General features: G+C 51.5%; 1 protein-coding gene across 1 annotated transcript in view; it reads left to right on the forward strand.

Moving 5' to 3' along the window:
* The first annotated feature begins 3,652 nt into the window (after positions 1-3,652).
* The window catches only part of CELSR3 (cadherin EGF LAG seven-pass G-type receptor 3), a 41,454-nt gene continuing 31,201 nt past the window's right edge, over positions 3,653-13,905 (forward strand). Inside the window, exons 1-3 of the mRNA XM_072599084.1 lie at positions 3,653-7,310; positions 10,698-11,357; positions 13,475-13,700. Of these exons, the coding sequence (XP_072455185.1) occupies positions 3,653-7,310; positions 10,698-11,357; positions 13,475-13,700 (4,544 nt within the window). The remainder of the gene's footprint in view (positions 7,311-10,697; positions 11,358-13,474; positions 13,701-13,905) is intronic.

A 13,905-nucleotide genomic window follows, 5' to 3' on the forward strand; every position in this document is an offset into this window, starting at 1 on the left:
TATGACAGGTGATCACATGGTGGCCGGAAGAAAGATACAAGGACACTTTCAAGGTCTCTCTCAAGAACTTTGGATTTAACTGTGCAAAGTGGCTTATTGCAAGTTTGCTTCTTAACAGCAGAGGAAGTCAGAGCATTTGTAGATGAGTCAGAATCCTGTATATATGTGTTGGGAGGATTTGAAGCCTGAGCATTTGGGTTCTTAGAGGAAGTAAGAGCAGTGTATACCAGGATGGGGGAGTCAAAGGTATAGGAGTTTGGAGAGGAGGACCTGGAGCTATCTGGGGTAGTGGCTGGACCTTGTGGCTATTCAGGCAGAAATTAAGAGTTGTCTGTCTGTTGGGACCTGATTCTATCAGGTCAGAGCTGTGTGTGTGAAGGGGTAGTGTTGTGCATCTTGGGAAATCAGCAAGCATTTATTAAGCTCCTTCAGGGACCAGAGTGATGTCACCTTAAAGTGAGGTTAGGGCACTGGGGAGTTGGAGTTGTTTCTCAGAAAAGGGACAGACAGTTAAGGGGCAGAATAACGAATGCTTAGAGGGGAACTGGAGGTAGGTCTGGAGCCGTGGGGGAAGGTTTGGAAGACTGCGACTCTGTGCATTAAGGAGAGGGGAGTTTGAGAACATTACATGATAAGTACATCAGAGATACTTAATCATTACAGGAAAAGTACATCAAGTCTCAAGGGACTATGGGGGTGATTAGGGTTTCCTTCAGGAGTAAGAATTTAAGTTTGGCATTACTACCTCTATCACTGCTATTGCTACTGCTGTCATACTACGATAAAAAATTATTAGGCATATGTTATGTGGCTGGCACTGTGCTGAGTGCTTGGGATACAAGACAAAAAAATGAAACAACCTCTATTCTCAAGGAACTTACACTGTATACCGGAAGACAACCCAACAGGTACATATGTAAGTGTAAACAGAATAAACACCTCCAGATATATGCAAAATAACACAGAGTAGTTAAAGAGGGAGGGCACAAGAAGTTAGAGGTGGGACTCAGAAAAGGTTTGGAGTAGAAGGTGATGCTTAGATGGACTCTTGAAGGAAGTGAGGGATTCTTTATAACTCTGACTACCAGAGAGGCAGTGTGGTCTAATGGAGACAGAGCTAGCCTCAGATGCAATGAATCCTAGGTTTAAAAGCTGTCTAGTCATTTAACCTCTCAATTCCCTCAGACAGCTCTCTAGGACTATAAATTTCAGAATAGGTGATGATCTGTTTCAATAGAGGAAATGCCTTACTAAATCCTTGGTAAAGCCATAGTTCCTATTTATTTGACACCTCACAAAGCACTGTCCTTAAAACAACTCTGTGAGGAGGTAGTGTAGGTATTATTCCCATTTAACTCAGGAGGAAATTGAGATTCAGAAAGATTTGTCTAGTGCCTCACACCTAGTAAGAACATAATTTGAACCCAGATTCTTTTGAATCAAAATCCATTTTTTTCCCCCTAATACTTCAGGGAAAGGAAGAATCCGAACTGTGTCGAGAATAGGACCCAACACAGGCCGAGAACCTTCTTGGAGTGCTTTTCTTTCTTACACACATCAAGGGCAACCACTAAATTGTGCTTCGGAATGGGTCCCAGAGAGTAGCCAACGCCCACTGGGAATATTGGTCCGGGCTCTTTATCCCCGCCCACACCTTCCCCAACCCAGAAGGTGGAGCTAGGAACTGGAGCGAAGCCTCTGATTGGCTGGCTATTATGTCATAGGTACCGCAGCCCAGAAAGCCAAGAGCCCTGTGGGGAGGGGAGCCAAGGCTTCAGGATCCCCGGATCGCATCCCTAGGATCCTGGAACAGGATTACCCATTCATTACCTCCTCCACCTTTCCCTGTGTCCGGACCTCTGGCACCACTCTCCCAGCCCTTGGATCTGACCTTTCTCCGCCCAGTGTCTGAATACTAAATTGCTGCAGAGGGACTTCAGCTGGCGCAGGGCTAGCGGAAGTCTAAATTGTCTGGCCATCGCCTTCTCCCCTCTACGTCCTGAAGACAAAGAAGCGAGCGCCTCTGGGGGGCGGGGTCTCTCATTGTGCTAATGAAACAATGTATTTCTGATTGGAACTTTGGCTATCTACCTTTTCTTCTTATTTGCGCCTCCGCTCATTAGCCCACAGGGTACGGATGCTGCCAAGAGCAGCCTCGATCTGGGAGGAGTGGGACTGTACCATTAGCCATCACCAATGGAATCAGGGAGCGGAGGGTTATGATAGTGTGTTCTGTCTCGTAAAGAGTTAATTGAGGGGGCTTGGAACACTGGGTTCTTGGAGCAGCCTCTTTCTGGACAACTCTACCAGTCCAGCGTATCCCAAGTGTTGTTTACCCAGCCTGCCACTGGGCGGCCGCTGGCTTCTCAGTTTCTTTAGAGTTCCTGTCGAAATCTCAAGCTTCACTCCTTCTAATGCTCCACGCCCAACCCAAGCTTAACTAGGAAGAATGAGAGTGAGGAAACACATCATTAAGCGGTCTCCTGCAGACTCAGCGAATGTTAGGTTGGAAGCTTCCAAAGATTAGGGTCCAAACTGTTGCTGGTTTAGTTCAGGGCCCAAGACCTTGCCCCGTAGATGCCCCGCCCCACATCGACTGGGGAAGTGGTCCAACTCCCAGAGTTTTATCCTTCCTTCGGACTACACCCTTCAAAGTCGTTAAGAGCTTTGTGGTTACTTATCTTACATTTCCATGCATTTGGAGGTGGGGGACACATGAGGAGTTGGTAGGGGGTCATGGAAGTAGAGAGGGTAGAGGAGGTTTCATTTCCCTTTTTGTCTCTATTTGGGGGTCTTTTTTCCAGGATAGAAGTTGTTCCTCTTCAATTCACACTTCCCCCTTCATTATTTAAAGGGGTCTTTCCCACCCTGGACTAAAAGAGAGAGCCCTTGTCCCTATTCCCATTGTCCTTCCGACATTTCCAAGGGAAACTCCCCAAAAGGCATAAGCTATGCTCTCCTACCACCGTCCAACTTTAGCTGCAGGCACGGATTGCTGGGCTGGAGGGTTCTGGGCACTAATCCTTCAGCCCCTCTGGGGATTCAGGGACTGTGGAGTCAAGGGAAGAGAACTTAATGAGCAGGAGCAACGTTCGCTGGGGGAAGGGAGAGAACCGAAGCTGCGTAAGTAGAAAGAAATGGAAGGAGGCGGCTGACAGGGAGAGCAGAAGAAGGAGGGTCGCGAGGGACTCAAGCCAAACGGGTCCATTCAGCACCATAGCCAGCGCTAATGCCCTTAACCAAGATGGCGGCACAAGCGTCGGGTGCACCGGCTGCCATGCGCGGCGGGCCGTACCACCGGGTGTCGGGGATCGGGGCGGGGGCGGAGCGGACCATCGGGGCTACCCGGAGCCATGTTGGAGCTGCGGGAGGCGGCGGCGGCGGCGGTGGCGGCGGCGGCGGCGGCGGCAGGGATGCTGTGGCGGGGGCAGCGGGGGCCAGGGCAGTGGGCTCGGGCTGCACCGGCGGCCGAGTAGATGGTGCCCGAGGGGCGGCAGGGGCGGGGGCGTGGAGCGACAGGGTGGGGGACAGGGGACTGGGGTGGAGGCCAGGGAGGCGCCGGCGGCCGCGGCAGGGGCCCGGGCGGTGGGGTGGGCCCGGAGCCGGGGAGAGGGACGGGGGCAGCAGAGGCCAGGCCGGGGGGCGGGGGGCCATGGCGGAACGGCCGCCGTGCAGGCGGCTCCAGAGCCGGCCGCGGCTACTGCTGCTGCTCCTGTTCCTCCTCCTCTCTTTGTTTCCTCTCAGCCTGGAGGAGCCGGGGGGCAGCAGCGACGAAGGCCGCGGCCTCAGGGCCCGCGGAGAAACGGCCAAGGGACCCGGGGAACTGGGCTCCCATGGAACCTTAGATCTTTGTCCCGAGATCCATGTAGCCTCGGAGGCTGTTGGCGGCCTTGGTGTCGCCTCCCCTCGGAACCCTACGGCCCCGGAGGGACAGAAGCTTGGGGAGGGAAGGAAAACTGGCCCGGGAACTAGAAGCAGTGGCCATGTCCCCTCAGGGCTCCCCAGGAGTGGCCAGGGGGCCTTGGGTCTGCGCCACACCGAACAGGGTCCTCAGCCCCGGGATGGGTCCCCTGGGACAGGCTCTAGGGAAGAGCGGCCAGCGGGACCAGGGTCCGGGCCCCTGCTATGTTGGGCTCGGGAGGTCATATCCTGCGGGAGGCCGGGTTCAGGGCGCTGTCTGGCGTCTGGAGGTCAGTCCCCGGGGCCCCTGGCCTCTGGACGGAGAGGCCCGCCCCATGCCGGTAGTCTCTCCGCGGCTCTTCCCTCCAGGCTCCGCTTTCCCAGATCCCCTCAGGCTTCAGAGCCTGGACAAAAAGTGCATAGAGGCAGCCGGGAGCGGCTGAGGACTTTGCAGGCTGTGAGCTGCGGCGATGAAGTATCCCGGCTACGGCGAGTTAGGGAGCCGGCTTCAGCACCACGAGCGGTGGGGACAGCTCCCGAGACCTTAGCCCAACGCAGGCCCCTCAGCCCGCGCGGCTTGCTCTGCTGTGCGGCCCCCAGCGTTCTCCCAGCCCGTTCCCGACGTGCAGCAAACCGCCACCCTCACTTTCCCCAGTACAATTACCAGGCATTAGTGGCGGAGAACCAAGCACCCGGCACTCCCGTGCTGAGCGTGGCGGCCCAAGACCCAGACGCAGGGGAGGCCGGGAGGCTGATTTACTCCATGGCGGCGCTCATGAACAGCCGCTCCATGGAACTGTTCCGCATTGATGCCACCAGCGGCCTCATTAGCACTGCCGAGCCACTGGACCGCGAGAGCATGGACCTACACTACTTTCGAGTGACAGCTCTGGATCATGGCTCTCCGCGCCTGTCTGCCACTACCATGGTGGCTGTCACGGTGGCTGATCGCAACGACCATTCACCCGTATTCGAGCAGACAGAGTACCGGGAGACAATTCGGGAGAATGTGGAGGAGGGATACCCCATACTGCAGTTGCGAGCCACCGACGGGGATGCAGCCGCAAACGCCAATATTCGATACCGTTTTGTGGACCCACCTGCTGCACAAGCTGTTTTTGAGATTGACCCTCGTTCAGGTCTCATCACCACTAGTGGTAGGGTGGACAGGGAGCAGAAGGAAAGCTATGAGCTGGCTGTGGAGGCCAGTGACCAGGGCGGGGAGCCAGGGCCCCGTTCTGCCACTGTGCGTGTGCATATCACTGTCCTAGATGAGAATGACAATGCCCCCCAGTTTAGTGAGAAACGATACTTGGCCCAAGTGAGGGAGGATGTGCGTCCACATACGGAAGTGCTCCGAGTTACGGCCACAGACCTCGACAAGGACACTAATGCCCTGGTCCATTACAATATCATCAGTGGCAATAGCCGGGGCCACTTTGCCATTGACAGTCTCACTGGTGAGATACAGGTGGTGGCCCCGCTAGACTTTGAGGTAGAACGAGAATACGCCTTGAGAATCCGAGCTCAGGATTCAGGGAGGCCTCCTTTATCCAACAACACTGGCTTAGCTAGTATTCAGGTGGTGGACATCAATGATCACGCTCCTATCTTTGTCAGCACCCCCTTCCAGGTGTCTGTACTAGAAAATGCCCCTCTGGGCCACTCAGTCATTCACATCCAAGCTGTGGATGCTGACCATGGGGAGAATGCCCGGCTGGAATACAAACTGACTGGCATGGCCCCAGACACACCCTTTGTAGTCAACAGTGCCACAGGCTGGATTACAGTAAGTGGGCCCCTGGACCGGGAATCTGTAGAGCATTACTTTTTTGGGGTGGAGGCTGTGGACCATGGTTCACCCCCACTTTCTGCCTCAGCTAGTGTTACCATTACTGTCATGGATGTGAATGACAATCGACCAGAATTCACCCAGAAGGAGTATCACCTTCGGCTGAATGAAGATGCAGCTGTGGGCACCAGTGTCCTTAGTGTGACTGCTGTAGACCGTGATATCAACAGTGCTATTAGCTATCAGATCACTGGGGGCAATACCCGGAACCGTTTTGCTATCAGCACACAGGGGGGTATGGGACTGGTCACATTAGCCTTGCCATTAGACTATAAACAGGAGAGGTACTACAAGTTGATATTGACTGCTTCAGACCGTACCCTCCATGACAACTGCTATGTGCATATCAACATCACAGATGCCAATACTCACCGGCCAGTCTTCCAAAGTGCCCACTATTCAGTCAGCGTGAACGAGGACAGGCCTGTGGGCAGCACAGTTGTGGTCATCAGTGCCACAGATGATGATGTGGGTGAGAATGCTCGAATCACATACCTCTTGGAGGACAACCTTCCCCAGTTTCGAATTGACGTAGACTCTGGAGCTATCACACTGCAGGCTGAGCTAGACTATGAGGACCAGGTGACTTATACACTGGCCATAACAGCGAAGGACAATGGTATCCCTCAGAAGGCTGATACCACCTATGTAGAGATCATGGTCAATGATGTGAATGACAATGCCCCTCAGTTTGTGGCCTCTTACTACCCTGGAGTCATTTCTGAAGATGCTCCTCCCTTTACCAGTGTGCTGCAGATCTCAGCTACTGACCGAGATGCTCATGCCAATGGCCGGGTCCAGTACACCTTCCAGAATGGTGAGGATGGTGATGGTGACTTCACTATTGAGCCCACCTCAGGTATTGTTCGAACAGTACGGCGGCTAGATCGGGAGAGTGTTCCTGTATATGAACTGACTGCCTACGCTGTGGACCGGGGTGTTCCCCCACTGAGGACCCCTGTTAACATTCAAGTGACTGTCCAGGACGTTAATGACAATGCCCCAGTCTTCCCAGCAGAAGAGTTTGAGGTCAGGGTGAAGGAGAACAGCATAGTAGGCTCAGTAGTGGCCCAGATCACTGCGATTGACCCTGATGAGGGCCCTAACGCCCAAGTCATGTATCAGATTGTAGAAGGTAACATCCCAGAACTCTTCCAGATGGACATCTTCTCTGGAGAGCTGACAACTCTCATTGACCTGGACTATGAGGCACGACCTGAGTATGTGATTGTGGTGCAAGCAACGTCAGCTCCCCTGGTCAGCAGGGCCACTGTCCATATCCACCTCATTGACCAGAATGACAATAGTCCTGTCCTCAAGAACTTCCAAATTCTTTTCAATAACTATGTGTCCAACAGGTCCAACACTTTTCCCTCTGGTATTATTGGGCGGATCCCAGCCTATGACCCTGATGTCTCTGACCGCCTTTTTTATACCTTTGAGCGAGGCAATGAACTAGAGCTGCTTGTGGTAAACCAGACCAGTGGAGAGCTTCGACTCAGCCGGAAGTTGGATAATAATCGTCCACTGGTAGCTTCTATGCTTGTGACCGTAACAGGTAAAGTGTCCAACTACACTCATGGGGAGGGAAATGGAAAAAAGCCTCTGCAAAGTTGGCCCTGGAGAAGGCAGGCAGGGCTAGCCTCATGGGAGGCTAGGGTGGATTTAGCCTCAGGCTTCCCTTCTGCTTTGGGGGAATGACTCAGATAGCCATTGTACAGCAGGGTTTGTCATCCAATCTGGGTCAGTGGTCATCATAGTATAATAGAATGTGGAGAATGTGAGAAGACCCTTAGAGATCATCTAAGAGGACTTGGAGTCAGGAAATCTGGGTTCCAATACTGTCTCTGACCCTTTTTATCCATAAGTCCCACAGTCTGTTTATAGTAGTTGCTCCTTAAGTTAAATAGTGTAGGGACAGGAGATTTGTAGCAAGGAATAGTAGAAAAATACTACAATGCCTTGCCTGTCTTATTCTGGGAACAGCCTCTTTGCCATCAACTCCCCCATGGTTCAGGAGTCTGTGATCTCATGAGTTGTATTGTGGTTTGAAGCTAAGTTAGGCCTCTTTAAGGAAGGAACTATTTCCTGGGTTAATGTGGGGGGGGGGGGGGAGGGGGCGGAGGAAGGCCTGGGCTTGGAATCACAAGACCTCTTTCTGAATTCTGGGTCTGTTCCCTCCTCCACTGGCTGTGTGACAGTGGGCACAGAGTTGGAGACCCCTTTTCTGGGCCTCAGTTTCATTATCTGTAAAATGAGGGAGTCAGCTTAAATGATCTCTGAGGTCCTTTTCAGGAACGTAGGGACTCAAGGACTCTGGTGGCTGGGGAAGAGTTGATTACCTCTCTCCAGGAGGCCAAGCTCCACTTTTCAGATCATACTGGGGAAAAGATCCCTGGATACCTCCCTCTGTGCCTAGCACAGTGAATTGTGTATAGTAGTGGATGAATGAATTAGACAACAATCATTTATTAAGTGCAACTGTACACAAAACCCTGTGCCGGGGTGGGGGAAGAATATAAAATCTACAGGGGGTGGAGGCTGGGGTATCTCAAGTACCCCTCAGATGCTCTTGAGGCCCTGTTAGTACCCCACTCTTCCCACCCATAACACAGGAGACTGTTATTGGCCTCAGTGCTTGGAGATCCCCTAACAGTCCCATCCCTAAGCTCTCACTTCTTTCCCACTGACTTTTTTTGGACATCCTCTCTCCTATGTATGCAGGACCCAGTGAGTCTTCACGCCCCCCCCCCCCAATTTGGGGAAGGGCTTGTTGGGCAGTGGAGAGGGGAAATAAGGCAGAATGGTGTAGTGGAAAGCACATGAACTTTGCAGGCAGAACCCTTTGACCTGAGTCCTGGTCCTGAGGTTTCCTAGCTCGGTGACTTTGGGCAAGCTTCTTTTCTTTTCCTGGTTTCCATTTCCTAATCTCTTCATTGATGCGGCACATGGTTTTCAACTTTAATGGAGAAAAATTGCTTCCAGTGTTAGAAAGAAGATTCCAACCCTTTCTAGACATTTCCTATTTGATCATAGGCAAGTCACTAAGCTCTCTGGGCCTCATTTTCCTTATTGACAAAATAGGATAATAATACCTGTACTACTTTCCAACTTGGGTTGTTGTAAGACTCAAATAATTTGATGTATGTAAAACATTTGCAGACCTTAAGGGATTGCATAAATAGTTGTTCATCTGTGTCTGATTTTACGTAATCCCATGGACTTTGTCCATGGGGTTTTCTTGGCAAAGATAATTGGAGTAGTTTGCCATTTCCTTCTCCAGTGTATCCCCATTTTACAGATAAGGAACTGAGGCAAATACAGATTAAGTAACCTGCCTAGGGTCACACAGCTAGTAAATGTCTGAAATCATATTTTTTTATTTAATTTTTTAAAAATAGATTTATTTTTAGTTTTCAACATTCATTTCCACAAGATTTTGAGTTCCAAATTTTCTCCCCACATCTCCCTCCCCCCACCCCAAAACATCATGCATTCTGATTACCCCTTCCCCCAATCTGCCCTCCCTTCTATCACACCCCTCCCTTCCCTTATCCCCACCTTCTCTATTTTCCTGTAGGGCAAGATAGATTTCTATATCCCATTACCTTTCTTATTTCCTAGTTGCATGCAAAAACAATTCTCCACATTCGTTCCTAACACTTTGAGTTCCAGCTTCTCTCCTTTCCTCTCTCCCCATCCATCCCCACTGAGAAGGCAAGCAATTCAATATAGGCTGTACATGTGTAGTTATGCAAAAGTCTTCCATAATAGTCATGTTGTAAAAGACTAACTATATTTCCCTCCATCCTAACCTGCCCCCCATTTATTCTAGTCTCTCTGACACCATATTTGAACCCAGGATTTACTAACCCCAGTCCCAGGGTTCTATCCACTGGACCACCTAGCTGCCCTATTGTAAAAATAATAGTAATTAGGGATAGGAACTGGATTTGTGATTTCACTGGTAGAAGGAATTCACTAATAATCACCCCCCCACACCAATGCAGATTGGTACCTTCTCTAGGTATAGACTTAAATGACTAGATTAATGAGGGGTTAAATGACTCCGTGTCAGAAGTGAGACTTGAACTCAAGTTGTCTTGACTCTAAACTGAGCTATCAATCCAGTATGGTAGATTGCTTTTCCCAGCTCACAGTCAGGCTGTTGAACAATAATGTTAGTTACTATCATTAAATATGGAGGTTGGACTATATGGTTGCTAAAGTTTCTTGCATCTCTAAACCCTGATGTTTGGCTCCAGGAGGTTGGGAAAGAGGGTCTGCAGCTGTGGCTGAGAAGCCATAGAGCATTCTGTCTGAAAGCCAAGCAGGTGGGTGGGTAGACAAGGAACTTTATTTTAATCTGGTCCATCAAGACTCAGATTTGTGGGAGGCCGCGGCAGTGGGTTACTGTTCTGGTTGCTATGTAAGAGCTCTGTGGTGTTCTCTGGCCTATGATTCCCTAGGAATATTCATGAGATTGTAGTTCTGAGACCTGGCACATCCCCTGGGAGTAGGATGTAGCCCCTTTTCTGCTGCACTCTGTGAAGGAATATGTGACCATCCGCTGCTCCCGTGGGAAAGGAGTGGTACCCAAGAAGGCAGCTCAAGCCTTGGGGGAGGAAGCGGGGATAATGGAGTGACTGAATGGCGGTGTGACAGTTTTCCTAGACCGCACATTAGACTTTGTGATTTTTCTGCCCATTTGTATCATTTGGACGTCTCTTCTACGTTAGCAGAGAACAAATCTCTGTGCACCTGCTTCTGCCTTCAGTTCTATGTCCGGTCTGTCAGGGGCTCCCAGAAGGTTGAGGTTGTCTCACCACTGAGGTCAAGGTTCCCCTAGGGCGTTCCTTCCTCTTCTTCCCCGCCCCCCCCCTCTTCCTTCTTAGGCCCAGGCCAGGTCTCTTGCTGACCACGACCTCCTGCCCTGTCTCCACAGATGGCCTCCATAGCGTGACTGCGCAGTGCGTGTTGCGGGTCACCATCATCACGGAGGACATGCTGGCCAACAGCCTGACCGTGCGCTTGGAGAACATGTGGCAGGAGCGCTTCCTGTCCCCGCTCCTGGCCAGCTTCCTGGAGGGGGTGGCCACCGTGCTGGCCACGCCCAAGGAGGACGTGTTCATCTTTAACATCCAAAACGACACGGACGTGGGCGGCTCGGTGCTCAACGTGAGTTTCTCGGCCCTGGCGCCGGGAGGGGGAGCCCCCGGGGCAGGCGGTGGCGGGGGGCCCTTCTTCAGCTCGGAGGAGCTGCAGGAGCAGCTGTACGTGCGCCGGGCCGCCCTGGCCGCCGCCTCGCTGCTCGACGTGCTGCCCTTCGACGACAACGTGTGCCTGCGGGAGCCCTGCGAGAACTACATGAAGTGCATATCCGTGCTGCGCTTCGACTCGTCCGCGCCCTTCCTGGCCTCCGCCTCCACCCTCTTCCGGCCCATCCACCCCATCGCCGGCCTGCGCTGCCGCTGCCCGCCCGGCTTTACGGGCGACTACTGCGAGACGGAGATCAACCTGTGCTACTCCAACCCGTGCCGGAACGGGGGCGCCTGCGCGCGTCGCGAGGGCGGCTACACGTGCATCTGCCGCCCGCACTTCACAGGTGAGCCTCGGCCCTTAGCCCTCTCCCAGGTGCTGAAGTGGGAGGAGCTAGGGGCTCCTCTAAGTGGCGAGGCCAAGGGGCGGAGCTTGAGTGGGGCTCGTGGGCACGTGGGCTTGTGGGTCTCCAGGTGGCCTTCGGGGCGGAGCCGGGTGGGGCCTTCTTTGCTCTTTGCTTCCCTGCTTTTCGCTGGTGAGACAGGTGGAGCCGAGCTAGGGGGTTACCGGATGGGGTGGGGGAGGGCGAAAGATACCAGGACTGATGCAGGTGCCTCAACTACAGGCACCCCCTTAGGAGAGAGATTGGGGCTGGGCGAAGGCCACCTGGGAACCTCACCCACATCCTCTGACCGTTTTGCTTCCTGGGATAGGGAACTGGTGTGCAGAGCTGGAGAAGGGCCTCTTCTCTGGGTGGTGGGACTGGAGGTGACAGACTCTGAACAGATTTAGTCCCCGAGGCAGAGATTTAGAGCTGGAAGACACCCTGGAGCGGCTAGGTGGCATAGTAGTTAGAGTGCTGGACTTGGAGTCAGGAGCAAATCTCCGTTTCCAGTCTTGTGTTAGTCACTCAGCTGTGTGACCCTGGACCAGTCCCATAACCTCCAGTTTCCTCATTTCTAAGATATGGATAATAAGGGTTCCTACTTCACAAGGGTTGTTGTGAGGATCAAATGAGAACACATATAAAGTGCTTTGTAAATCTTAAAGCCCACCTGTTGTTATTATCATAGTTCATTTTACAGGTAAGGAAACTGAGACCCAGAGAAATTAAGGGATCTGGCCAAGGTCATGCAGCTAGTGAATGTCTGAGGTGGGGATTTGAACCTAGGTTCTCCTGACTCCAAGACTCTTTCCATTACTCCCATACTTCCTGGTCCCTGGAGCTTTGGGCGCTTTATGCCCTTGTCTCAACTTTTGGGGCCAGGACCCCCACTTTTTACTTTTCTCCTGTACTCATTTATTCTCAACTTGTCTGCAAAAGAAGATGGCCATAGATTCCATGCTTCCGTCCTTGGGTACCTACCTGCCTGCTCATGATTTACTTCATCACTTTGGATTCCGAACTAAGGGCAGCATCTCACATACCCTCCACATCCAAGGCCCTCACCTGTTGTCTCTGATGCAGAGTAAACTGGTGCAATGACAGGGCTTTAGCCTTGGGGGTCACAAAGACCAAGGTTTAAATGTTGCCTCAAACACAAGCTCACGACTCTGAGAAAGTTACTTAAACTCTCTGTGCAGGCCTTCGTTTGCTCATCAGTAAAACGAGGGGTTTGGATATGATGGACTTTGAGGTCCCTTCCAGCTCTGAATCTATGATTCTGTAATAAACCTCTCTATGAGCCCCCTGCCCCCTTTGTCTTTGGGTCTATGGGCTCTTTTTTCTCTGATGCATCTACTTAGCTCCAGCCAGCTTTGTTCAGGAGTTTCTTTTCATGGCTCTTCCGCCCTCCCCCTTTCCCCTACTTTAACAGAATAAACAGTTCCTAATTTATTAGAAACTAACTTTAGTCACAGGAGGTACAGAATAAATAAGTCTGTCTTCAAGGAGCCTATGAACTAGTAAGGTGGAAACAACTTGTATTTCATAGCTGGATCCAGTGTAAAGCTTTCTGTGTTCCCATGGGCTACATTTATGACTGTAGACCTGAAAGGGATTTCAAAGGGCATTTCGTACAATCTCATTTTACAGGTGAGGAAACTGAGCCCCAGGAAAGTTAGGTGACATATACAGGGTTGTGCAGTTAGTAATGGTCATAGGAGGATTTGATTCTAGGTCCTCTGACTCTACAACATAACTGCTATCTACTTGGCTTGGATTGTGCTTGACCTAAACTTGAGGCTCTTTACTGAGTCCTTGAAGCCTGAGGTGTCTGTTTGACACTACAGATCAAAGGTATTAATCACTTGGCTCACTGGGGGCTCTTGGAGTACTGCCAGAACCAGATTACAAAGTAATTGGGAAATATTTAACAAAATAAATAGAAGTACAATAAAAATAGATAATGTTAACATGTGGTTTTCTAAGTCAATACAGATTCTTACGTACAGTTTAGTGACTGCCATTTCTATTTGACTTTGGCACCACTGCTCTAGATAATCGATGTTGTTGGCTTCTAGGTGAGAACTGTGAACTGGATAGCAAAGCTGGCCGATGTGTGCCCGGTGTCTGCCGAAATGGTGGGACTTGCACCAATACACCTTCTGGTGGCTTCCGTTGCCAATGCCCTGGGGGCGGGGGCTTCGAGGGGCCCTACTGTGAGGTAGCTGTCCGATCCTTCCCTCCCAACTCCTTCCTCATGTTCCGGGGTCTTCGACAACGATTTCACCTCACTCTCTCCCTCTCGTAAGTGTCCTCCCCTTTTGTCCCTTACATGTCATCTATCGATTCTAGCTTATTACCTCTAACAAGGTGCTCCCTTACCCCTGCCTGCAGCACTGGTGCCCGTCCTTGTGCCCACTAGATAGCATTCCTACTGATACACCCCTCCTCACTCATCTCTAAAATATGCTTGACTCCATACTGGCATGAGCCCCTTGGCCACCAAGGA

The sequence above is a fragment of the Notamacropus eugenii genome, chromosome 1 (genome assembly GCF_028372415.1).
Source record: "Notamacropus eugenii isolate mMacEug1 chromosome 1, mMacEug1.pri_v2, whole genome shotgun sequence".
NCBI lineage: Eukaryota > Metazoa > Chordata > Mammalia > Diprotodontia > Macropodidae > Notamacropus > Notamacropus eugenii.